The sequence below is a fragment of the Branchiostoma belcheri genome, unplaced genomic scaffold (genome assembly GCF_001625305.1).
Source record: "Branchiostoma belcheri isolate BF01 breed outbred unplaced genomic scaffold, Haploidv18h27 scaffold29, whole genome shotgun sequence".
Lineage (NCBI taxonomy): Eukaryota > Metazoa > Chordata > Leptocardii > Amphioxiformes > Branchiostomatidae > Branchiostoma > Branchiostoma belcheri.
The window spans coordinates 1,880,761-1,908,172 of record NW_017803898.1 but is presented as its reverse complement, the minus strand read 5'-3'; the positions used below and the strand labels follow the sequence as shown (position 1 = coordinate 1,908,172).

Genomic DNA, 27,412 nt, shown 5'->3' with positions numbered 1-27,412 from the left:
TCAAAATGCTGGCACGGAAGAATACGAACACGCGCGCAAATATCAAAATGCGCAAAAGCCATAAGCTGAAGACGCAGGTCGAAATGTGCGATCGACGTCGACGCATGTGTACATTGGACGTCCAAGCAGTCTGGTAGTTCAAACCAGAGAAGCAGCAGAGAAGACAAAGATTTTCTATCCCCCCACCCCCTTATTCTATCGTTTGACGAGGGAAAAAAAGAGAGAGATCTTATCTGGTCTAGTCGTCTTCGTGGAGAATGCTGACTTCAAAAGAGACGGGCATCCTTCCAGTTCAGATTCAGCCAGAACCCGTGGTGCGCTGCAGTACCATCTTCTGCTATCAGGGGACGCTTCTGTGCAAAAAGAGCGTTTTGGAGCCAGCTGTTTGAGGTAGAAGAAATATACAGGGATGTGGAAGGATCGGAAAGCTCACCTGAATTGTCTCTTGCTTTAGTAGAACTGGTCGATTCTTTTCCAAATGCTGGCACGGAAGAATCCAAACGCGCGAAATCCAAAATGGAAAAATGAAGTTCAAAATAAGAAACAGTTTCAAAATGCTGGCACGGAAGAATCCAAACACGCAAAATCCAAAATGGAAAATTGAAGTTCAAAATACTTAGTAGTTTCAAAATGCTGGCACGGAAGGATCCAAACACGCAAAATCCAAAATGGAAAAATGAAGTTCAAAATAAGAAGCAGTTTCAAAATGCTGGCACGGAAAATCCAAACACACGAAATCCAAAATGGCAAAATGACGGTCAAAATGCTGGCATGGAAGAATCCAAATACGCAAAATCCAAAATGGAAAGATGAAGTTCAAAATAAGTAGTAGTTTCAAAATGCTGGCACGGAAGGATCCAAACACGCAAAATCCAAAATGGAATCCAAAATGGAAAATTGAAGTTCAAAATAATAAACAGTTTCAAAATGCTGGCACGGAAGAATCCAAACACGCAAAATCCAAAATGGAATCCAAAATGGAAAATTGAAGTTCAAAATACTTAGCAGTTTCAAAATGCTGGCACGGAAGGATCCAAACACGCAAAATCCAAAGTGGAAAGATGAAGTTCAAAAGAAGATACAGTTTCAAAATGCTGGCACGGAAGAATCCAAACACGCAAAATCCAAAATGGAAAGATGAAGGTCAAAATAAGCAGTTTCAAAATGCTGGCACGGAAGAATCGAAACACGCAAAATCCAAAATGTGATGGTCAAAATATGAAACAGTTTCAAAATGATGGCACGGAAGAATCCAAACACGCAAATATCAAAATACGCAAAGCCATAAGCTGAAGACGCAGGGCGAAATGCGCAAATGGACGTCGACGCATGTGTACATTGGACCGTCCTAACAGTCTGTACATATAAAGTACCAAACTATTCAAACAGACAAGACAAAGATCTTCACCCCCCCCTATTCTATCTTTACGTTTGACGAGGGAAAAACAAGAGATAAATCTTATCTGGTCTAGTCGTCTTCGTGAAGAATGCTGACTTCAGGAGACGTCTGGTGTACAGGAATGAGTCCCTCCATACAACCGGGCATCCTTCCAGTTCAGATTCAGCCAGAACCCGTGGTGCGCTGCAGTACCATCTTCTGCTATCAGGGGGCGCGTCTGTGTGCAAAAGGAAAGAGCGAATTGGAGCCAGCTGTTTGAGGTGGAAGAAATATATAGGGATGTGGAAGGATGTGAAATGTTATTCTATATTTATTGGTAAGCACCAGATCTAGTTATATTTTTGCATACGTTTGTAATATTCTATGTGTGGGACACAACACCAGCAACAGCTGCCTGTTCTCCACGTGTATTATACTGTTAGTGTTACAATTTCAATAAATCAAACCAATTCAAACATGAAAATTGATACACCTTCAATAAAGCTGCCTCCCTTCCAACTTACCTAGATCGCTAACGCAGCTGGCTGACGTGGCTGGCTGGCACTTCGACGGAAAGAATATCAGTTGAAGACACTTATTTTGGCCTATGAAGTTCTGCTGGCTTCCTTCATAGTCCCTCTGGCAACGTGAAGAGGTGGGATCTTCTGGAAATGCAAAAATGAAGTTAGTAACAAATTCACTCCATCCCCCCTCCCTACTCCCTCCCTCGTACCCTGTTTCTGGGTGCTACTAAACTGTTCAGACCAGACCAGACAAGGTATGTAGTATACACTCTGGCTTAAAGTCTTTCAACGTCGCCCACCCTTACTCGTTACATTTAACGGGAAGAAAGAAAAATCTCATCTGGTCTTGTAGTCTTCGTCGAAGCTAGCTTCCTTCCTTGAATGAAGACTGGGCCTCACAGCAAGGAGTTTGGATGGTAAAGACCACGATCTGCTTCCAACGATGAACGTCAGGATCTGTATACAAAGTCAAACTAAAGAAGAAGAGAAAGAAAACCCTTTCGTTAGAGAAGTTAGTAACAATTTCACTCCATTCCTACTCCCTCCATCGTACCCTGTTTCTGGGTGCTACTAAACTTTTCAGACCCAACAAGGTATGTGGTATAAACTCTGGCTTGAAGTCTTTCAACGTCGCCCACCCTTACTCGTTACATTTAACGGGAAGAAAGAAAAATCTCATCTGGTCTTGTAGTCTTCGTCGAAGCAAGGACAGTATTGGTCGAAGCTTCCTTCCTTCCTTCCTCGAATGAAGACTGAGCCTCTGAACCTCAGGATCTGAAAACGAAGTCAAACTAAAGAAGATAAAAAAACGCCCTTTCGGAAGGACCCCGGTTTCCCATAGCCCGGTTACCAGACCTATTGCTCGAGAGGATAAACACTCTGCGGATAATATTAGCCCGGTAACCAGGCTTTTCCCTCCCTAGTATGGGACAAAAAACATAAAATGGCATAAGTTGCCGGAGTAAAGGAAGGACAGGTTAGTTATGGTTTGGCCCTAACCCAACGTGAGTGCTACGCGAGTTTGTGGGTTCCCCCCCAAATTTTGTCAAGGGAGAAAAAGTACATGTTAGTACAGCATGCAGTCCCCACATGGCTCACCTCTGGCATCTCAGCTGGGCAGTCTGGCTTGTCCTCTCCACAGCAATACACAAGTGCTCCTCTCGAACATCGACGACTAGCTAAGTTTTTGGTGTGCCTTGTGATTATACAAAAACAATCATTTTTGCAGGCCAGGATTTTGCTCCCTGTGTCAGCACACACTTAGACTACTAACTACGTTCCCTAACTACGTTCCCTAATGGTCCCTAGGTTAAACTCACCTTCGCTAAGTCTAAGTCTAAATCTAAAAGTCAAGTGCATGTGAGCATCAGAGAGCAAGCCATGGCATAAACAGGTGCAAAAATTAACACCAAGAAAATCACTTTCATGCTCTCAATTTTCCAACTTATTTAGATACATTAGTACAATCTCTTACATCATAACAAGTGACAAGCTTACTTAGCTACAACTAAGTCTAAGAAATTGTATCCCTACACCCCAAAATTCTATCTATTACTAAGTAACATAATGACATAAATATTGCATAGAAGTAAAAACAAGGCACATCGTGTCCAAACATTCCCTACATAAACTACAAAACTGTTCACACTAAAGATTGCATGTAATATAAAGTCTCCCAACGCCCCCCTCCCTTACTCTTTATGTTTGACGGTAAAACAAAATTAAGTTTTATCTGGTCAAGTCGTCTTCGTGAAGCTTGCTTCCTTCAGGAAACATCTGGTATAAAGTAACAAGCCCCACAATCCAATCCACGATCCAATCCATCCCGCGAGTTCAGATTCAGCCAGAATCTGTTGAGTGCAGCAGTACCATCTTCTGCCATCAGGGGGCGCCCTGTGTGCAAAAGGAAGACTAATAGTTTTAGAGGCTGCTGATTTATAATAAGAGCAACGTAAGAAGAGTTGATTATGAATGTCAGCCATTTATGTATTCATACATTAGAATGTACTTGGATGAATATATAGGAGAAACAGGCATAACAACAGTGCCTAAACAAGCAAGTTAACCCATGTTATTGTTAACAATACCTCCAAAACATTTACAACTTAGCAAGACATATTGAATAGCTATTGACGGGCCCCGATACGAGAGGGGTGCGTAAATTCGTCGGTGCAACCTGCAGATTTAACCGTAAACACAAGGCTTAACGCTACGGTACGGACACAAGTCAACTTTACGATATATGGACACCAAGTCAGTCAACACACTGCGCTAATCTCTCACAATGTGCAGGATAACGTACACGTACGGGTACATCTTTAAAACGGTTCATTCTAGCTCAGCAAAAAAAGTGAAATTTACAGTAAACGCACCTGGATGGAGGAATTCTGACGCCATGGCATCCAAACCCCGCCTTTGGCCGGCCGGCTGGACTGGGAAAAAAAACAAGAAACATTTAAATTTGCCATTTCGTGACAGAAAACGTCAACAATTTCACACCGACAGTTCAAATAAATTGCTCCGAATATGCTTGGCTAAAGTTGTTACATGTAACGCTACAGTTATTTTGGCGGTCGGAGCCAGGGCTATGCATACATTATCGTGGCGCGAAATATGACCAAAACATCTTCGGTAACTACGGGAAACCGGTGATTGACGGATGAATCAGCTGCCGAGAGGCTTGACCAAAATCGGGCAAAAAACTACTATAAGAATAAAAACAGACATTTCATGACAGAAACCTTCGCTAATTTGACATTTCATGACAGAAACCTTCGCTAATTTGACACTGGCTGTTGGTATGAAGTGTACAAACACGTTTGGCTTAAGCAGTTTCAAATGACACTTGTGGCAAAAACTTGTGGCGGGAACTACGGCCCGGTACCGAGCATACATTACCGGGAGACGTTGTGGCTGACCAGAATCGAACAAAAATCAACTTTAACCATGTAAATATAGATTTCTATGACAGAAACCCTAGGTAATTTGACACTGGTTGTTCAAATAAAATGCTATAAACACGTTTGGCTTAAGCAGTTTCAAATGACGCTTGTGGCAAAAACTTGTGGCGGGAACTTTGGCCCGGCACCGAGCATACATTACCGGGAGCCGTTGTTGTTGTCCAGAATCGTCCAAAAAATCAACTTTAACCATGAAAATATAGATTTCTATGACAGAAACCCTCACTAATTTGACACTGGTTGTTTAAATAAAATGCTATAAACACGTTTGGCTTAAGCAGTTTCAAATGACGCTTGTGGCAAAAACTTAGTGGCGGGAACTTTGGCCCGGCACCGAGCATACATTACCGGGAGCCGATGTTGTTGACCAGAATCGAGCAAAAAATCTACTTTAACCGTGAAAATATAGATTTTCATGACAGAAACCCTCGCTAATTTGACAATTGTTGTCTAAATAAAATGCTATAAACACGTTTGGATTCAGTTGTTTCAAATAACGATAGAGACTTTTGGCGAGAACATAATGTTACCGGTAGCCACGAGACGAGTGATTGACAGGCGATCCTAAAGAATTTTTTCTAGCCACAATCTTGACAGAAAATTGCTAAAAAATCGGTTGGAAACTTCAATTACACGTATTCTATTTGATCTTTGGTACCACATTTACTGAAAAATGAAGAATTTAAAGATGTTCACGGAATTACTTTCAGGAGAATGTACAAATTCCAGACAAGCTTGCCGGGCGCCAGATGAGAGCGACTTCATTTCCATGGAGTAAAAGACTCAAAAGTCAACTCCAGTTTCTCTGCGAACACTGCAGAAGGCAATACGTGGATAGCCAGTGTTATTCTACAGCTGGAATGGGGGAAAAGCTTACCTTGCGGGCAGCAAATGTAGGCGCTGGGCCGTGCGTGTCTGTGCTAGCTTCGTCTTCAAAAACGAAATGTCCTATTTGAATACAAACCTCTACGGTTGATGGTTGGACTGTTAAATTTTCTTCGGGGGGGGGGGGTATTTAAGAAAACGGAAGTGCCTCCTTCAACACCCTTCAGGAATTCTTGCTCAGTTTCCAAACGTTTTCTTGTGGAAAAAAATTAAATACAGTGTTTTTGTTGTTCTGTCTCGATCTATAAAAAAAAATCACAAAAATCAATAAAAAAATCACATGAAAACACGTACCCCCCTACCAGCCGTTGGTACATCCCAGCTACACAGGTGAGAAGCCGCTCTCTCATTGGTCGATCTACTAACTGCCATGCTGTGATTGGTTGGTCTGATAATTGGTTCCACTCGTAAATGCAGCCGCTCTTTCATTGGTCGAACTATAAATTGTCATGCTGTGATTGGTTGGACAGGTTAATTCGATTGGCATGATCGGTGTACAGAGAATTCTTGCGTGCCAGTGTATACTCTCCAAGCAGAGGTTTGGTCTGTTTTAGGAAGTCTTTCCTTTACTACTTTTTTCTACGTTTTAAGGTTCCCGTCTCTATTTTGTTGGCTTTTCTGGAGACAGAAAGAAAACTCTACAAAATAGATCTTGGCTAAGAGACGTAAGACGACTACGTCATCGTCGTATTTTGACAAATTCCCGATTAGTATAGTTTTTTACATCTATAAGTTCATATTATTCGCTCCAATACTGGACATGCAATCAAAGACACACGTGCGAAAACTTTGAAACTTTATTTGGAATAAAGACAACAATAATAATAGTAACCCTTCTACCGTAGCTCCAGACAATTTATTATGTAGATAATATAGTTATTTTGTACCCTGTTTCGGCGATATCATTTGCAATTAGGGCAGAAAATTGCAATAAACTTAATTTTTTCATCAAGAGATAGATGCAAAATGGTCACTATGGATAAATGACTTAAAATCATAAAAAAGGAATTTAATATATAATTTTTTTTCTTATACAACATGACGCTATGGGTTTCCAAAAGATACTAATACCTACTTTCCAACACCCATCAACAAAATGTAAGCATTAAACTTAACCACACATAATAATAATGATTGTAATAATAATGATAACAAATGGTTTATTGGTCAAACATTACCCGTGCAATCGCAACCCTGAGAATTGTTAGATATTGTTAACATCACCAACTATGTGATATGTATATATTTTGTCATACGTTGTACCCGTTAAATCTGTTTTGCAATTAAGTTCTGCTATAACATACTTCTTCCATACACTCTTCGTGGAACTGTCGCAAGGGTCTACATGTAGTTACATGTCTAAAGTTTAAACTTTAGATCCAACAGGATGAAGTTCTCTGACCTAGAGCTTTAGACCGGTCACTCTGGTATCCTCAGTAGAGGTATCTGGTAGACGATGTCGGCCCCCGTCCCGGTTGAGTGAAGGGTGATGGGTCCTGATGTAAATACCATATACCTTTGACCAAGTGTTAACGTCACACTTCAAAGAAGCCACGTGACAAGCCTCACTGGGTCAGTCTACTGAGGAAGACCAGAGTGACTAGTCGAAAGCTCTAGGTGAGAGAACTTGTTGGATCTTGTTGGATCGTGTTGGATCTAGATCTAAAGTTTTAACTTTAAACATATAGTAAACATGTTCTCATTTGAATTCTTCCCTAGTCAGTAACATAAACCCGGTCACCATAGCAGTGATCGTGGAACTGGTAGCTCCTAAATACTGGTAGCCCACGTGATCCAGAAAGTAGGCGCTGATTGGTGGAGAGATGATCTGCGTCAGACTTTCGACCATGGCTCCCAAAGCCATCACAGTACCTGGACAAAAAGGTAAAAAAAGTATTAAGAGATTGAATGAAGAGAATTTTTACACAAACATTTGTCTCAAAGAAAAATATTTACCTCACTGCATAATCATAAATAGGTTCATTCGTTATAAGACAAAACGATAACTAGTATTGTGGATGCCTGCAGTACCTGTGTCTTCGCCAGGTGCCGCTTTTGACAGGGCCGACAGGACGACATTGTTCCTCAGGATGACTCCGAAGTTTTTCAGGATGGCATAAACGTAAAGGTGCCAGTTTTCCGTCATACATGTCTGTAAAACAACACATACATGTCCAGGTGTGGTTTAGGTGTTGTTTAGGTTTTGTTTAGGTCTGGTTAAGGTGTGGTTTAGGTGTGGTTGGGGTGTGGTTTAGGGGTTGTTTAGGTCGGTTGAAGGGTGGTTTTGGTGTGGTTTAGGTCTGGTCGACGGCTGGTTTAGGTGTGGTTTAGGTCTGGTCTAGGGGTGGTGTAGCTCTGGTTTGGGGGTGGTTCAGGTTTGGTTGAATTGTGACACATCTCAGCCCCATTCACTACTGTAATAAAGTTTTAAATTAGACGCATTCAACTGTTGGAAGAAACTGAAGCCAGTATATTACAACTGCAATGTTTCATTAACTTGATAACACGATTTCGAATATTCAATTCTTTAAGACTTAGCTCACCAGTGTCATGTAAGAAGTGGTCAACGCCAGTGAAGCCAGCATCAGCAGGGGGAAGTCCTTGTAGCGCTTGGTCAGCGGACGGATCAACACCACTTGGAGTACCTACAAAACAAAGACGCTCATTTTCCTCAAAACAACTGCCACAATACAGGCCAGATTGCACTATCAGCAACAGAAAAGTTACAGTATTACATTCCTACGTTTTCCTTCTGCGAAGCTTTGCTGGACATGTGTGGAGACTCCCTGATCTCAGAACCACAAAAACAGCCCTAACATGGAAGCCAGAAGGCACACGCCCGAGAGGGCGGCCTAGAGTGACTTTGCGGAAAACACTACAAAATGATGGGGTAAAACTTGGACTTAACTCACTTAAGGATATGGCAGTAGTGGCGCAAGACCGAAACCTTTGGAGACAAAAAGTCAGACAAGGAGTCGACCTATGCAACAAGGTTGCGGGAGGATCTAAGGTCTAAGGTAAGGAAGGTTAACATAAGTATAGGGTATCTGTATCTGTATAGCCGGTATAACCGCCTTTCGGCGTAACACACCAGCTTCTGTATAGCCGGTATAACCGCCTTTCGGCGTAACACACCAGCTTCGCAGGCACGCGGCGCGGCTGCAGCTGGCTATATTACACCGATCAACCTGTTACACCTAAGTGAACTAACCCTTCAACTTCTAGCTCTAGACATTGTTTAAAGCTATCTAATGACAATGCCCCTAATGTACTTGGTGACAGCAAGTTACACTCTGTGATACTTCTAGGAAAGAATGAATGGGTACACTCACCACCGAGGCCAGGGTGCTGTACATGGTGAACATGCCAGCTTCCTGGGGGCCCATCTCAAAGTTGTCTCTCAGTATGATGGGGAAGGAATTCAGGATGAGCTGGTTCGCCATAATGAAGGAGAACCGGATTCCGAGTAGGTGCGCCACTGCCCGAGTCTGCATTGGCCTCACGATGTCACTGAGGCTGACGATGCCCCTGCCTGAAAGTGTGAACAGAATGTAGTTGTTAATCGGTGACAAAATGTACTGAAAATACAATGCAGCATTATTATGTTTACCGAAGGAAAACATATTGTTGCTTCCTCCTCCTCTTCTTCGTCTTCTCTCCAGTGAGCTCAATGACCAATTTGCTGTTTCTGTTACCATAGTTACTAATGTTGGGTTACATCATGTTGCAATTTTATAGCAAGAGGGATTTAGACTCCTGTCTAACCACATATATGAAATGTGTTTGAGCAAAAATTAACAGAGCAGGCCATATGTGAAGGTAAACACTATGCATTTGCCTTGCAAATGTTACCTTTCTTGTTCATCGGCAAACTTCTATTATGGCTGGAAAGACAGTGTGTAATTGGCCAGTCATTTACCATATTTGCCACCCAAGGAAAAGTGTTCTTTCCTACAGCTTTCAACCAGTCACTCTGGCCTTCATCAGTAGACTAACACAGTGGAGCTTGTCACGTGGCTTCTTTAAAGTGTGACGTCAACACTGGGTCATGCAGTCTACTGAGGAAGATTAAAGTGACTGGCCTAAAGCTCTAGGTGAGAACATTTACTTTCAGTGGCAAGTATGGTAACTGTCTGGCAAATGGATACTGACTAGCCAATTCGATACTGTCTTCGCAGATACCAAAAGATTTGCTTGGAGATGTTCAACTTACTTTTGGGTACGTTCTTGTTCTTGTCTCTGAGTGGCTTTGTGTCTGCAGGAATGTAGATCCAGGCGAGTAAGGCTGACACACAGGACAACATGGCGGTACACAGAAATGTAGCCGTTGTTCTGTAAAGAGAGCATCAACAACTTAAAAATCATTCGTTACTTCAATGGATGTACTGTCTTCATGCAAAAAGAACTGTCTTCATGCAAAAAGAATCCTCGTATTTTTATTTAATGAATGAAGTTTCTATATTTTTAATTACCACATTCGGAACAATACACTACAAATGTCATTATCGGAAGAAGAAGAAGAAAAAGAATCTTAAAACGTTAAAAAATGGAAAACAACAACAACTGCATCTATATTTATCTAATCCAGGCAATAACTCATTGACAATTTGATAACAAAGCACTTACCCATGTGCGCCAAAAAGCAGTTACTCAAGCAACTTGCTTAAGTAACTGCTTTTTGGCGTATCTTATTACCTAGATGTCTAACCTTCATTGATGTAACTTACCCATATGTTTCGGTGATAGTCCCACCAATGGCCGATCCGACCATGTGTCCAACATAGGTCAGAACCCGCAACGTCCCCATCTCTGTGGTACGAGCTGCGTCATCAGTGACGTCAGAAATCAACATCTGTTGGGCTAAAAAAAAGGGAAGAAACTGGAATAAGATCATGTCGATTTGATAATATTGATGACATTCCCTGGGAACCCCAAAACTGATGCAAGCGTGTCAACAAAAAAGGTCTTGTAAAAAAGTTACCTTCGTTAAAAATATTTACGTTGTCCTAAAAGTTGAACAAATGACTAAATAATAACTCTTCCTTTTCATCATGATGTAACGCAACACTAGTTACCATGGTAAACGACGTCTTGTTCAGATCATGACCTTATTTGTTTTGAGAAGAAGAGGAAGAAACTGAGCAAAAACAATATATGTTTTCGTCGATGAATGTTAGACATCCAGGTAATACGATACGCCAAAAAGCAGTTACTCAAGCAACTGGATATGATTTTGGAAACGATCAGACATTTCAGCTAGTATCCACTAGCTTTCAGACGAAAGCCAGTGGATACTAGCTGAAACGTCTGACCGTCTGAAACGTCTACGCTTTTTGGCGTAATATATCTTTTCCTTCGGTAAGGCCACAGCGAGTAATTTTTATGGATGACATCAGCGCGCGCATTAATTTTCGCCTGATTTGGGGAAAAAAAAAGAAATTTTGTTCCCTTCTGACGGTGATCAACATACCGAAAATGGGCAAAGATGTTGTTACAAAGGCTCTGATTTAATGTTTTGTTTTTCACTTTGATGCAGTGATATGTGATGCTGGCTGTGTATATGTGATGTTCCCACTGAATCAATGATTGAGTCAAAATTTTATAATGTAGGAACCTTGTTTTTTCGTCGTCGTCTTGTTTTATTTCGCCCGCTCGCATTAGATTTGGAGTCTGCGGATGATATCATCCATAAGATTTACTCGCTGTGGCCTAAACATGAAAAGTTGAGACTTACACGTTGGAGCGTGTGAGAACGCGAAGGGGACCTTGGTCAGCAGCAAACCGGAGAAAGAGTCACAGGTTGACAGCATGACCGCAAAGGTCGCCATGGCAACGCAGGACAGGGTCAGCGACATCCGTCCTCCGTACACGTCACCGAAGCGGCCGACTAGCGGATTTCCGATGAACTGCAGCAGGGCAGTGGCGGTGATGAGATGCCCCCAAAGCGTGTTGCTGAGGTTCAGACGCTTGGTGAGATACTGCATGGGGAAGAGGATTAGGTTTTATTGTAGTAAAATTGTGCAGGTAAAATTGTGCAGCGTATATGACACACACACGAACTGCCACACTCACACACACACACACAGACACACACACACAGACACACACACACACAAACACACACACATATATATATATATATACTTCTGTGTGTAGGGGTGGATGAGTGTGTGCGTATATATACAATCATCAAGTGATCGTTCTGGTTCTTCTGTAGTGACGTCAGCGGTATTTCTCGATTTGTTTTGTTGCTATGACAAGAAATGGAAAGTGACGAGGTTGACAGCCCCGAGCAGAAACCCAAACCTGAAAAACCAGGTGCCGCTTTTTGTTGTGACCACTCACCTGTTATCTAACACTTTACAGCCTGACCTATCACCTACATTACTCCTCTTACTACACATCAAGTAAAGTGATTGACCCCCCCCCCCCTAGGCTGTGGCTATAGACAACTCAGAGTGACTCATATAATTAGGTGCTTCGATCAGACTGATTGTGTACACAAATTATATGGCAGAAATATGCATTTTTGCTAATGTAGAAAGTTTATTTTCCAGTCATTTCTTTCCATAGTAAGTTGACTCAACCCTTGAATATTCCAGAACAATATTCTGGTAAAGAAAATGCAACATCATTGCTCCATACAAACATGCTTAAAAAATGTGATCGATCTTCCAATTTAACTCCTGGCAACATGCACAGATGATTGACCAGTGTCTTTTGTTAATTACTACTGTGTGAATTATTGTCCAGTAGCCAGGAGTGCCAGTTGACAGTTTACCAGCTTACGTAAAATCTCATCTTTACCAGATTCTATTGCAATGATCGGTACCTCAGTTTGTTGATGCTTGATAAGATAGACCAAGTTCATAATTATATACTACCTCATGTGAAAGACGTGTTTCCAAAGAAGCAACATGCACACATGGTTGACCAGTGTGTCTTTTGTGAATTACGACTCTGTGAATTATTGCCCAGTAGCCAGGAGTGCCAGTTGACAGTTTACCAGCTTACGTAAAATTTCATCTTTACCAGATTCTATTGCAATGATCGGTACCTCAGTTTGTTGATGCTTGATAAGATAGACCAAGTTCATAATTATATACTACCTCATGTGAAAGACGTGTTTCCAAAGAAGCAACATGCACACATGGTTGACCAGTGTGTCTTTTGTGAATTACTACTGTGTGAATTATTGTCCAGTAGCCAGGAGTGCCAGTTGATAGTTCACCAGGATCTTTAAAACCTCATGTTTACTATATTCTTTTGCAATGGTAAAGGGATAATGTCGTCAGTCTGTTGTTTCCAAAGAAGCTGAACCTTTGACATGTGCTTTTTAATTACTAGCCTACGTAATTATTAGACTACATAGTAATTAGTCCTCTTCGGGGGGCTACCAATGTAGGCTGTTCTTGTCTAGATAACAAAAGGCGAGGGAAAGTGTGAACAAAACGGTAGACCAGCGTATCATTTGTGAGTTTCTGCTTTGTTAATTACTGTCCATTGGCCAGGGGTGCCATTTGGTAGCTAAACAGCTTCTGTAAAACTACATCTTTCCCCGATTTTACTCCAATGTTCGAAGGATAATGATCTCAGTTTGTTGATGCCTGATTAAGTAGACTAAGTTCATAATTATATGATACCTCATGTGAAAGATATGAGTGTTTCTAAAGAAGCTGATGACCTCCTGACCTGTGCTTTTATCTACCAGCCTGTGCAATTACTCCACTAATTATCTCTCTTCGGGGGGGGGGGGGCTGGCTACAAATGTTGGCTGTTCTCATCTAGACACAAAAGGTGAGGGAAAGTGTGAACAAAATGGTTGACCAGGGTGTCTTTTGTGAGGTACTGCTATGTCAATTACTGGCTAGTGGCTATGGGTGCCATTTGATAGTTAACCAGTTTCTATAAAACCTCATCTTCATCACATTGTATTGCACTGTTCATTGAATAACATTTGACTTCAATTTGCTGATGTCCAATAAAATAGACTATGTTCATAATTATATGATACCTCATGTGAAAGATATGAGTGTTTCTAAAGAAGCTGATGACCTCCTGACCTGTGCTTTTATCTACCAGCCTATGCAATTATTTAGCCCTGTTCGGCCGGCCTACCACTGTACTTATCTATACAACTAAGGGTGAAGAACCGTATGAACGATTGACCATTGTCTCTTTCGTGAATTACTGGTGCGTCAATTATATAATTGCTGTTCAGTGGCCCGACTACCAGTTGGTAGCTCACCAGCTTCTGTAAAACTACATCTTTCCCCGGTTTTACTCCAATGTTCCAAGGATAATGATCTCAGTTTGTTGATGCCTGATTAAGTAGACTAAGTTCATAATTATATAATACCTCATGTGAAATATGAAGCTGATCCTATGACATGTGTTTTTATCTACAAGCCTATGCAATTATTACAGTACTTAACATTAATCTTTTTCGGTGGCCTACCAATGTTGGTTGTTCTTATCTAGACAAGTAATGGTGAACGACCGTATGCACGAAATGGTTGACCAGTGTCTCTTTCGTGAATTACTGGTGCGTCAATTATATAATTGCTGTTCAGTGGCCCGAGTACCAGTTGGTAGCTCACCAGCTTCCATAAAAGCTCTGAGTCATCTTTACCATATTTTATTGCAATGACCGGTACCTCAGTTTGTTGATGCTTGATAAGATAGACTAAGTTCATAATTATATAATACCTCATGTGAAATATGAATCTGATCCTATGACATGTGTTTTTATCTACCAGCCTCTGCAATAATTACACTAATTAACTCTCTTCTGGGGGCTACCTCTGTAGCCTTTTCTTATTTAGATAACAAAAGGTGAAGGAAAGTGAGCACACATGGTAGACCAGGGTGTCTTTTGTGAGTTACTGCTATGTTAATTACTGGCTAGTGGCTATGGGTGCCATTTGATAACTCACCATCTTCTGTAAAACCTACATCTTTCCCCGGTTTTACTCCAATGTTCCAAGGATAATGATCTCAGTTTGTTGATGCCTGATTAAGTAGACTAAGTTCATAATTATATAATACCTCATGTGAAAGATGTGTTTACAAAGAAGATGACCCCCTGACATATGCTTTTATCTACCAGCCTGTGCAATTATAACACTAATTATCTCTCTTCTGGGGGCTACCACTGTGGGCTGTTCTTATCCAGGTAACAAAAGGTGAAGGACTTATAACCCTTTAGTATTCCAGAACAATATTCTGGTAAAGAACATGAAAATGCAACATCGTTGCTCCATACAAACATGCTTAAAAACTGTGAAAACTGTGTTAAGTACACACCGATTTAATTTTATGGATAACATCCTCTGAAGACCCCCAAACTAGTGCGCGCGGGCGAAAAAAATAAAAATCCGGCCAAAAATAAAAATGCTACAAAACCACAGGAATACAAACCTGGTATTGTGAATTTGGCGCATTACATAGCGACGTATACGACAGGCCGACACATGCTGGATTTTTGCGGAATATATGAATCGACACTGTACGTATGTACTGAGATCTTGAGTCTTGGAGCTTCGGTAGCCTGGCTGCCGTCAGAGTTATCACCACCATGCACTACCCAGGCCTAAAGCCAGGCCAGAGCCTCGGAATACGTGATCTTTTTTTTTTTTTTTTTTTAGATCGGGCGAAAATCAATGCGCGCGCGGATGTCATCCATAAAATTAAATCGGTGTGGCCTAAGTACAACTGTAAGCTGTTCGTATTAAGACAGCTAAAGGTGTAGGACCCTGTGTACAAAATGGAACACCAGTGCTTTTTGTGCCCTAGCAATGTTGGCTGTTCTCATCTAGACACAAAAGGTGAGGGAAAGTGTGAACAAAACGGTTGACCAGGGTGTCTTTTGTGAGTTACTGCTATGTTAATTACTGTCTAGTAGCTATGGGTGCCATTTGGTAACTCACCATCTTCTATAAAACCTCATCTTTCCCCGATTTTATTCCGATGTTCGAAGTATCATGATTTCAATTTGTTGATGTCCAATAAAAAAAAGACTAATTTCATAATTATATAATACCTCATGTGAAAGATATGAGTGTTTTTGAAGAAGTTGATCTTAATGACATATGCTTTTATCTACCTGCCTGTGCAATTATTACACTAATTAACTCTGTTCAGAGGGCTATCACTGTAGGCTGTTCTTATCTAGACAACAAAAGGTGAAGGACTTAACCCTTGAGTAGAAATTCCAGAACTGGTAAAGAAAATGCAACATCGTTGCTCCATACAAACATGCTTAAAAACTGTGAACGATCTTCCAATTCCACTCCTTGCAACACGCACAAATGGTTGACCAGGGTGTTTTGTAAATTAATAAATCATTTGCTATGTGAAGTACTGTCCACTGGCCCTGGGTACCAGTTGATAGTTTACCAGGATCTGTAAAAGTACATCTTTCTCCGATTTTATTCCAATGTTGAAGGAATAATGACCTCAGTTTGTTGATGCTTAAGCTTAATAAGATCGACTGTTACGTTCATAATTACATAGTACCTCATGTGAAAGATGTGTTTCCAAAGCAGCAACATGCACAAATGGTTGGCCAGGGTGTCTTTTGTTAATTACTACATGTACTGTGTGAATTATTGCCCAGTAGCCAGGAGTGCCGGTTGACAGTTTACCAGAATCTTTAAAACCTCATCTTCATCAGATTTTATTGCACTGTTCTAGGAATAACATTTGACCTCAGTTTGTTGATGTCCAATAACATAGACTAAGTTCATGATTGTATAATACCTCATGTGAAAGATATAAGTGTTTCTAGAGAAGCTGATCTTAATGACATGTGCCTTTATCTACTAGCCTAACCTATATTTCCTTTCATTTTATTTCAGTATATCCTCAAATCAACATTTACTATCATTTTTTAACATATTCGCTTTATAATTTTCACATTTTTGGCGACGATTTTGTGCACACGTGCCTTCCTTGAGTTGTCTCGACCAGCCTAGGGCGGTAGGCCCTCGATGTGGGTTAATGGCCTTCAAATTATCAGACAACTCAGTGAAAGCGAAGAGTGTTTTTGTGTGTGTGTGTGCACAGAAAATTCTTTAGAAATGTGACAGAAGGTCTCCCGTGCTCTATGCAGAGCGTACTCGGGTGTCGGCCAGTCAAACCCCAAGGTGGCCGAACTCCCCTGGCAAATATTCTCCTATATAAATTATATAGAGCCAGCGTAGTTAGTCTGGTATAGAGACTAGTAAAAGTGCATTGCATTCTTCCGAACCGTGAAAATACTGACGCAAATAGATTAAAAAGTGATATTAAATGGTGAAATCACCGATATTTGTAATATATCTATGTTAACCTTCAGAGAAGGAAAACGTTTTTTTTTCTCCGTTCTTCTTTTTCCACTCCAAAGCAAGGTCAGTAACCTGTACCATACTAAAACACAAGGTTAATGACCTGGGCCAGATGGCTGTCACCATGGTAACTGGTCATGTTCAGTGACCTGGACGATACCTAATAAGGCGTTATGATTATTAGACTACTTCTTTGGCAAAAGTCTGTTTGTGAGCACAAAATATTCTTCAGAAATGTAAAATAATGACTCAAATATATTGAAAAGGGTAAGTAAATGTTGAAATCACTGATAATTGTTATATATTTATGTTAACGTTCCGCTCCAATGGTGAGTAACCTGTACCATATTAAAACATAAGGTCTATGACCTGGACAATCACTGTCACCATGATAACTGTTCAATGACCTGGACCATACCAAAAATTACGCGTAACGATTATCAGACTACTTAAGCATAAATGTGAGCACAAAATATTCTTCAGAAGTTTGAAATACTGACTCAAATACATTAAAAAGTGGCAGCAAATGGTGAAAGTATATTTCAAATCTTTGTTAAGAATAAATTACACAATGGAGCTTTTAAATGTTCAGATTACCCATTGATAGAGTCGCATATATATTCCCAGTCGAGCACGCTGCCGCTACGCCACACGACCCCGTATTAACTATTCATATAAAAAAATATACAGAAATAGTGCCCATGATTATTATTTTAACAAATTCTGTGTTTTGTGGTCTTTTATGTCGCACTTTTCGTTCCCAAATGCTGCCCGGACGTGTGGGAATTGTGACCTCAGCATTGCGGCACGGCCCGGGTTTCCAAATGTTCCACAGAACGATTCGAACGCGTTTCGACCGAACCGCTTTCGAAAATTCGAATACAGGATTCGGCTGTTGGAATTGATGTTGTTGCATTTTTTTCTTTGGTCTAAGGACACGAAAAGTTCGTTTATTTCGCATTGAAAGTTGTGTTTTCTCGGGATGACCTAAATATGGTGTATTCCGCATCACCCTCGGTCCCAGCCCTCTCGCGGGTTCGAATTCCCTTCTACCCTCGGACGATCCGACCCACAGTCGGGATGGAACCTCGAGAGGTTGCGGGTTCGAGTCCTGACATGCCACCGATCTTGTTTCCTTGTTGGGAAAGGCACTTTACACGACTTTCCTCACTTAACTCTGCGTTGGTGGCGGCATAAAATGAGTTGATGTAATGACTTGTTTACGTGAACGAAAAATTAACAATTTTTATTAAGAGTACATGTATACACAAATAGTGCTCATGGTCAATTTTCTACAATTTTTTTTTTTTTTGCTGTCTTATATCGAAAATTTCGTTCCATACGACTGGCCGCGCCGGGTGTTGGGAAATATGACCGCGCCATAACTTGAGTGTGCCGTCACCATGTCTAGTCATGAAACATTGGAAAATATATTTCCAATACTTGACTAATATTGAAAAAAAATATCTTTCTTATGCGCTTTGATCATCCTGTATTAAACAAACCCATTTCAAATTATATTTCAACATCTCAAAGAAACGAGAAGAAGCCGAACCTCTACATTAGTGTAGTTTTAGAGCGGTTTGTACTACAAACATGGGCATTACCTTTTCATTTGTTCACCTAGGACATGAATGTACATGTGTACAATAAAGGTTATTATTATATTAACAAAAATCACAAACTTACCGGTAAAGCGCCCTTGTTCATGGTCAAACACATCTGGTGTAGAGCGTTGGTCACTCGGACGATGGTCAAAAGCCGGGTCTTCTCTCCTTCCCCCATTTGGTACCGACGGTCGCTTCCCTCTACTGGTTCATCTGGTCGACCCTGCTTTTCCTTTTCGGTCCCCTCAGCTGGTCCCATCTGCCTTTTCGTCACTTCGGCCGCCGCAGTTGAAGAAGAAGTCGTCTTGTTGGAGCTCATGATGTTTGGTGTTAACTTCAGAAAGTATATCTTCCGTCTGATGTGTTGTCTAACCGTTTTCCTACTTTTTGCCCAGTGTGCAACACACGTGACTATATATATAACTTAGGTAACTGGTAACTGGACCGGTATTTTCAGGTATCATGAACATTTATCTTATGACGTAGCTTCCACAGCATGCCAAAAACTGGGGGTTTTGGGGAGGTCTTCAGGGTCTTTTATGTGCTATATTCTGATTACATATAGACAACATAGCCGGCCTGGTTGAATTACCCCCGTTTTTAGAACTGGGCTGATCAGAAATCAGCCGAAAAGACCACCAAACCCCCAGTTCTAAAAGCCTGCTACTTATGACGACTGTTTCCCAGTATCCATCCAGTATGTAGAGCAGAGTACTAAAGACTATGACTTAGGCCCCAACGACTTAATTTTATGGATGGCATCCTCTGAAGACTCCTAAACTAGTGCGCGCGGGCGAATAAAAAAATACGACCAAAAACAAAAATTGCTACCAAACCACAGGAATACAACTGGTATTGTGAATTTGCGGCAGTATATAGGCACGTACGTATACGACAAGCCGGCACATGCTGTTTTTTTTTTTGCGGAATTTATGAATCGGCACTGTACGTAAGTACTTAGAGTTCTTGAGTCGTGAAGCCCCGGTAGCTACCATCCAGAGTTACCGCCGGCTCCCTATTGTCGCTAACTACCATGGACTACCCAGGCCTAGAGCCAGGCGAGAGCGTCGGAGGACGTGATCTTTTTTTTTTTTTGAGAACAGGCAAAAATCAATGCGCGCGCGGATATCATACAAGAAAATTACTTGCTGTGCCCTTCGGTAACTGGACCGGTCTTGTCGGGTTACCCTTAGGCCGCTTGATTCTCAGTACTCATATATCACCCAGTAGAGCACAGTACTAATTACTAAGACTAACATGTAGCGTAGATAATTGCACTCCACTGTACAGAAACGTTTTACTGAAGAACAGAGATCGAAGTCTACCACCTTTGGTACGAGGACGTAGACTGTCACAAAGTCATGCAGCCGATTTTACCATGGATGAATATGTTTGCCTTTGGCAAATATTTTTGTTGTTTTGTTTTTTTTTGCTCAGTTCCTTTTTCTTATTCTCCAAAATAAGGACAATCACCTGGAATAGACGTGTGTCACCGTGGCAACTAGTGTGCTGTATTCCAACATGTAATCACCAGACGTGGTGACGGCACACTCAAGTTTTTTCAAACTACTAGTATATTAATGCCGCCACCAACACGGCAACATAATACAATACTCATTTTCACCTGAGCGAAGTGAGGAAAGTCGTGTTAAGTGCCTTTCGAAAGGTGTTGGTTAACATTATGCAATCGTAACATATACCAAACAGCATCAAAACCCATTCAACCCTTTTGTTTCATACATAAAGACAGGCATAAACAGACAAACAGCCTTTTGTGTTGAATGTGTATCATTACTATTGAATTTATTTTTATTGCACATCAAAAAATCACACACTACATTGTGTGACATAGTTCATAATCATACATTTTTCTCATTAACAAATATATTAATTTACTACTAGTATATTTTTGGGTGAGAAGAATTATCAAAAGTCGCAAAACTTAGTCGTAATTTTTTTATACTAAATGCAAATGTTACTTTTCTAGTTCATTCATTCGTTCGTTCATTTATTCAATAATGGAAGACCGTTGATGACGGAATCATTCATTCATTTATACATACATTCATTCATTCATTGATCATTCATAAATGCATTTATGCAGTATGAACTTTGAACTAGAGTAGCATGGAGCCAGAGAGGAGTATAAGACCGTTAATGGCGGAACTTGTGAGTCCAAGAGAGGAGAAGCCGAGGTTTTCCAACATAATCGCGCTGAGGAGCGGGGACATCACCATGGAGAGGTGGTACACTGTCCCGGTAAAACCCATCACTGCACCTGTACATAGGGGAAATGTAATAAAGAGTCAGAAATACACACTCAAATACACATATATATGTCATGCACACACAGACAGGGACACACACACACTCACATACACACACTCACACATATTTAAATGCAGAGAGAGAGATACTGAGAGAGAGGGGGGAAGGGAGAGAGAGGGAGAGAGAGGGAGAGAAAGATAGAGGGACAGAGATGGACAGAGAGAGAGAAAGAGAGACAGAGAGAGAGAGAGAGAGAAACAGAGCAACAGAGACAGACATACACACACACATACACACACACACACACACACACACACACACACAGAAAAAGAGAGAAAGAGAGAGTCTCACAGACAGAGAGAGACAGAGCGACAAAGAGAGACAGACAGAGAGAGTAGCTACCTGTGTCTTCCTGTGGAACAGCCTTAGACAGAGCGCTGTTGATGACGACATCAAACATGACGTTACCGAACACGTGAGGCGCGAACCCGAAGTACATGTGCCGGACAGTGGTCGCTCCAGCCTGGAAAAAAGTTTCAAACAACTGTTAGGAAAGGAATGGTCACATTCCTATGGTGACAGGAGTCTAAATCCTTCCTGCTATAAAATTGCAACATGATGTAACCCAACACTAGTTACCATGGAGACAGACACATTCAAACAACTATTAGGAAAGGAATGGTCTTCGCATATGGTCTGCTCTGTTAATTCTTACTCAAACACATTCCTGTGGTAACAGGAGTCTAAATCCCTCCTGCTATAAAATTGCAACATGATGTAACCCAATACTAGTTACCATGGAGACAGACGTCTGGTTCATTTCATTGACCTTATTGGTTTATAGAAGAAGAAGAAGAGGTAATCGTGCACAAACAATATGTTTTCCTTCGGTAAACATTAAAAAAACGAACGAATAAACAATCAAATACATTTAGAAGTATTACCATGAGTAACCCAGCCACTGCTATAAGGAATGACGCGAGGAGAATGAGGGACTTGTCCTTAAAACGCGTAGACAGAGGGCCTACCACGGCGACTTGGAAAACCTGAGGAAAATAAAGAAAAAAACTTCAATGTTCAGCTTTGAATACTAGTACTTTGAAATATAAAGTTTACATCATTTAAAGTCCTGATAAATCTATAGACATATTGTCCGTTCGCTTTGGTAATTTATGACTTCAGTTACTTTAAATGTTAGTGGCAAATAAAGAAATACACAGTTTTTGAACAGTTATCAAAATATTCGTGAATAGTTTCATCAGGTTGGTAAGTCACTGAGGAAAGTGACAGACGGTCACCGAAACGTCGGCTGAATAAAAAAAAACTTGGTTGTGTGAAAAGAGTCTCTTTACTCAGTTACCAAAATACATTGTTGAAACTGTTAAGATAATTGTTTCAGGGTTTCGACATAGTGTCCTTACCGCTCCCATGATTCCAGAGGCCATGAAGAATATCCCAGTGTCCTGTGCGCCCATTTGGAAGATATCAGTGAGGATGACGGGAAGGATACTCTGTATGATCATACAGGACATCAGTAGGAGAAACTTCGTTCCAAGAAGCTTCGCGACGCCAGGAACCCTCAAGAGTCGCTGCAGTTCTTTCACGTCGAAAACACCACCCTCTGGAAACAAAAAGAATGCCAATGAACAGAAGTTAGGTACGTTACGTGAAATTCCACAGTTGTAGTAGGCCTACTACAATGTGAATTCGTCGTAATTTTGTTGAGTCGATAACTATTGTTAACGTTATGTGTTCTGATCATGACTATCCTCCGTAGCTCCCTAATGTCGCTGGCTGCAACGTGGCTATGTTCTGACAGCAATGAATGGACTTTTCCACTATGCTGTGTGGAAAAAGATTAAACAAAAATCCACTTACTTGGTTTGGGCTTGTCGTCTTTCTTCTTCTGTTTAGTTTGTGTGGGGATACTGAACCACACAGCCACTGTACTCAACACTGACAGGAGGGCGGCGACTAGGAACGACGTAGAGGGACTGAAACGAACAACCACAAGATTAACATCTAAAAAAATAATAAAGGGTACAAAAAGAAGAAACTGCGGCTTCCTTTTACACACACACACACACACACACACACACACACACACACACACACACGCACACACACACACACACACACACACACACATACACAAACACTCGCGTTTATTGTAGAAGGACCGCAATGCATTGACCTAAATGGAACAAGCGTTCTGTTCGAATTACCCAGATCGAACACAGTTCGGGTTCTACATAAAGTGGCAACTTCCGAGCCTAAATCTGACCAATATTTCAAAAGTTAAATGTACTTCTTTGGCAAACCAACTCCCCTGTCTATTTGGCAAATATCTACTTTTAACACCAGCTTCTGAAGCCTGGTATGGGCGAAAGAATTGTACCCAAACAATAAAGAATGGTCATAAGAAGTTAATATCTGATATAAAATATTCACCTGTATTTCTCTGTCACCATTCCACCGGACAGAGCGCCGAGGACGATACCACTGATCATAGAAAGTCCCAGCAGGCCTAGCGCGCCTGCCCTTGACTCGTCATCAGTGACGTCAGACACCACCATCTGGAAACCTGAAGAAAGTCACGTGAGTGACTATGTCAGCGTCCGCCATTTTGGTTGTTTAAAGAATACGCATACATGTATTACTCAATGTGTCGGAAATAATTGACTTCTCTAAGCTTCGAATAACGTTTTGGAATACTTTGAATGACTAAATTCAGCGACAGTTAAGAATGTAGCATGCAGTTAACCCGTTATAGATAATTACATATTGGATGTTTTGTTGAATGGCAAAAGTCTTTAATCACTTATTCAATGTTTCGAAACGTCGAATCTTGTATATTCTTGTACAGGTTAAAATAGCGGTTGTGGCTATTCAATCATTCACCAACATGAAGAAATCATTTACAGATGGATGTTTATTATTAAAGTGTGACGTCAAAACTGGGTCAGTCAACTGAGGAGGACCAGAGTGACTGGTCGAAAACTCTAGGTGAGAGAACTTTAATGTGTTGGGTTAAAATTTTAAACAAAAGTATTAGATTATGAAATAAAGACTAAGCTTTAACTTCCAACACTTAGATTACGGAATTGGGACTTACCCAAATTTTCGGTTGACTCCATCAACCTTGTTCACGGAATGGACCCGTCTACTCTTGGAACGTGACGTCAGAGACACGTGACCGTAGAAAATTTGGGTAAGTCCCAATTCCGTAATCTAAGTGTTGGAAGTTAAAGCTTAGTCTTTATTTCATAATGACTTGTACCAACACATATGAACTTTCATGCTAAGAAAGGTATTAGAAGATGTCTTACTTGGCACGATGTGTATGAAAAGTAGAGGCAGCCGAGTCAGGAACAGTACTGGGATGGATCCACAAGCAGCCAACATCAGGGACACGGTCGTCATGGCCAGAAACGACACCGTGAGGGACAGTCTCCCCCCATACACATCCCCAAACCGCCCAAAAAGGGGGCTCCCAATTAGCTGGGCTATGGCCGTGGTGGTGGTGAAGGCGCCGAAAATCCTGTTTCCGACTCCTAGCGACTTTGTCAGGAACTGCAGAACAAAACGCAGTGTATTTTATTACATGGTGTCACTAAAAAAACTCATCGGTGTACTCAAGGACATTATACACAGTGTATAATGTCCTTGGTGTACTGTAGAATGGCGGATCGCGGAGGCACCGAACAGTCAGTTCACGACTCCTAGCGACTTTGTCAGAAACTGCAAAATGGTAAATACGATGCTGCGCCAAAAATAACGGGACAAAGTTCACCTGACCGGGCAAACCGTTACACATTAGCGGGTCGTATATATTTAAGAAGTCCATTGTAACCTTAAGAGAAACATTCGTATTCTTACATGCACCTTAAGAAACAGTTATGTTATGCGTATCCAGAAACGTGACTATCTAGTTGTATGCCTGAACAGGTTAGGATCAGGTACGGTTCTGGATACTAACTTAGTCTCCGTGTATCCAAGCATTTACGCGTAAATTTTACCCCAGGTACGGTTCTGGATATGCGTGGACTATCCAGAACCCGGTGCCTGAGTATGGTTCTGGATACAGCACGGTTCTGGATACAGCAAGGCGTGTGTGTGTGTGTGTCTGTCTGTGTGTCTGTCTGTGTGCGTGTGTACTTACAGGTAATGCTGTTTGGTTCATCATCATAGCCAAGTTGTGCAACATGTTGTTCAGGTGAACCACGAGCAAGAGTCTACCGGTACCTCCAGGCGCCTTCTTCGGGGGAGGACCGCGGTTCTCCCCGACGCCAGTGCCCGGTCGGTCCGCTGACGGCCTGGCGGCCCTCCGCTGGTTAGCACTCATGTTATGTCTGCACTAAAATCCCTGAAAAACTCACAATAAGTTAAAGCCTGACTCTAGCTAGATAGCCATATGCCCAGCTGTACCGGTAGTTGTGTCAACTCTCGCGAGTGTTGGTTTTGGCGAGTAAGCTAATATTTAACCTGGAAACCAGACTGTTAGGATCTTGGACACTCCCCTCAGGAAATATGTCATTTGCTAGGCTGGATCCCAGACTGTTTCTAGGGCATAGGAACCAGTGCCAAAATGCCCTACAAGAAATTTTGCTTCAACCTCCTGTAGTCTTAATCTTCTTAATCTTATAATGACTGGAACAAAACCCTCTCGGGTATAACGTCCATGGGGCTCTGGATATTCGTCAAAACGCTATGGTAAGATTTCCTTGGGGGCATGTTGGTCCTGGAGCCTAGGAGCTGCCTTGTGTAGACCCTTGAAGATGTCTGGAACCCAGGCTATTTCACAATGCCCAAGTGGTTTACTGTCACTGTACTATATCAACAAAGATGCTAAGCCACACCTCCTAAAGAACATACATAGGAGGGTACATAGGATGGCATATGACCCTTGACCCACTAAGTCTTGTGGGAACTACTTATCTGATAGCCTGGATAACAGACTGCTTCCAGGGCCTAATTAAGGCTATCTACTAGTCTGCAGGGCCAACATGCCCCCAAGGAAATCTTACCACAGACCCTTACGTAGACCCCTCCCGACCCCAACACACACACACTAGTTAATTAACAAACACACATGCAAGCTAGTAACACACACACACACACACTCAGATGCACACATACACACACACTCCAACACACACACACACACTCACTCAGATGCACACACACACACACACACCAACACACACACTCACTCAGATGAACACACACACACACACGCACACACACACACACGCACACACACACACATACACACACACACACACAAGACACACGCTGAGACACACACAGGCACACACACAATCTCTAACACACACACACACACACACTCAGACACACACACACACACTCTCAGGCACACACACACACACTAGTTAACAAGAACAAAACAAAACATGGACAAACTTTGCTGACAACAATCCGATGATCGCAATTCTCTTTCATACTTGTGGAATGATGCAAATAAGATTATAATAATATTCTTATCCTGGGTTACAAAATATGCTACTTATACATGTAAAGTTTGCATTGAGAGATTTAAAAAAAGAAACAGGTTTTGCTAAATACACTACAGATGTATCTGTTCTATCTTATGCATTTGGTACAGAGACTTAATGGGAACAAATAATTATCAGTAAAAAAAGTACAATGCAAGTTTTGTAACGTTTCTTGTTTGGCTTTTGTTGGTATCATACGTGTGCAACCAGTGCACCAGAATGACTCTTTCTTACAATATTGGCAAAGTTCTAAATGTAGCTTCATTACATGTAGATTATACAAGGCACACACTATATATAAGGCACTATTATGAATCTAAATATTGTAATAAACTGTTGTCTACGTACACAGTAAGGAGGTCTCTTTGCATATCTTATTATAGCCTTCTTGACTTTACTAGTCAAGCATTTTTAGGGCTTTTAAAATGTTTTTTTCCTGGTGGCATTCAAGTTCTGAATACTGGGTTTCTTGTCGACTCCATAGCATGCCAAAACCTGGGGGTTTGGGGGTCTTCGGGAGCTTTTATGTGCTATTTTCTGATTGTACATGTATATAAGACAACATAGGCATAGCCAGCTTGGTTAGAACTGGACTAATCAGAAAACAGCCGAATACCATCAAACCCCATGTTCTATAAGCCTGCTACGGATGCTAGTTTCTTGTGCGTTACCTCTATACGAGAAAAACGCACAGGGAACCTAGTATCAAGTACTGATATATTATCAGAAAATGACCATGTTATAAGCCCCTAAAAAGCCTAAGTCATATTGCTTTGATATCTTAATGCAACATCTGGTTTAGATGTATCTAATACATATAGGCTGTAGCCAAGTCAAGGCACAACCAGAAATAACAAGTTTGAGTTTTAACTTTGACAACGAGAAATAACAAGTTTAATGGCTTATCATCTATTTAAAAAAATGTTTTTGAGAATACCTAACCAATA

General features: G+C 41.2%; 2 protein-coding genes across 2 annotated transcripts; both read right to left on the bottom strand.

Annotated features, from left to right (window-relative positions):
- Nucleotides 1-7,322: 7,322 nt before the first annotated feature.
- Nucleotides 7,323-10,554, bottom strand: LOC109472947 (solute carrier family 22 member 18-like). Its single transcript, XM_019772813.1, has 6 exons — nucleotides 10,475-10,554; nucleotides 9,961-10,079; nucleotides 9,080-9,279; nucleotides 8,291-8,392; nucleotides 7,779-7,899; nucleotides 7,323-7,619 (listed from the first exon to the last, which is right to left on the bottom strand). The coding sequence occupies exons 1-6, from the start codon at nucleotides 10,552-10,554 to the stop codon at nucleotides 7,447-7,449; spliced, it is 795 nt and encodes a 264-aa protein (XP_019628372.1). The 3' UTR covers nucleotides 7,323-7,446.
- Nucleotides 10,555-20,502: 9,948 nt separating this feature from the next.
- On the bottom strand, nucleotides 20,503-25,380 carry LOC109473100 (solute carrier family 22 member 18-like). Its single transcript, XM_019773010.1, has 8 exons — nucleotides 25,112-25,380; nucleotides 24,279-24,522; nucleotides 23,401-23,533; nucleotides 22,814-22,943; nucleotides 22,371-22,640; nucleotides 21,894-21,995; nucleotides 21,352-21,472; nucleotides 20,503-20,959 (listed from the first exon to the last, which is right to left on the bottom strand). Exons 1-8 carry the CDS (start codon nucleotides 25,292-25,294, stop codon nucleotides 20,799-20,801), a joined length of 1,344 nt encoding a protein of 447 aa, XP_019628569.1. The 5' UTR covers nucleotides 25,295-25,380; the 3' UTR covers nucleotides 20,503-20,798.
- Nucleotides 25,381-27,412: the final 2,032 nt, after the last annotated feature.

Coding starts and splice junctions, on each gene's coding strand:
- LOC109472947 (XM_019772813.1), bottom strand. CDS start 10,554: ATGGGGACGTTGCGGGTTCTGACCTATGTTGGACACATGGTCGGATCG. Junction 7,900..8,290: donor CCACTTCTTACATGACACTG/GTGAGCTAAGTC, acceptor GTTGTTTTACAG/ACATGTATGACGGAAAACTG. Junction 7,620..7,778: donor GGCACCTGGCGAAGACACAG/GTACTGCAGGCA, acceptor CTTTTTGTCCAG/GTACTGTGATGGCTTTGGGA.
- LOC109473100 (XM_019773010.1), bottom strand. CDS start 25,294: ATGAGTGCTAACCAGCGGAGGGCCGCCAGGCCGTCAGCGGACCGACCG. Junction 23,534..24,278: donor TTTCATACACATCGTGCCAA/GTAAGACATCTT, acceptor GACTTTCTTCAG/GTTTCCAGATGGTGGTGTCT. Junction 21,996..22,370: donor CCTCTGGAATCATGGGAGCG/GTAAGGACACTA, acceptor TATTTTCCTCAG/GTTTTCCAAGTCGCCGTGGT.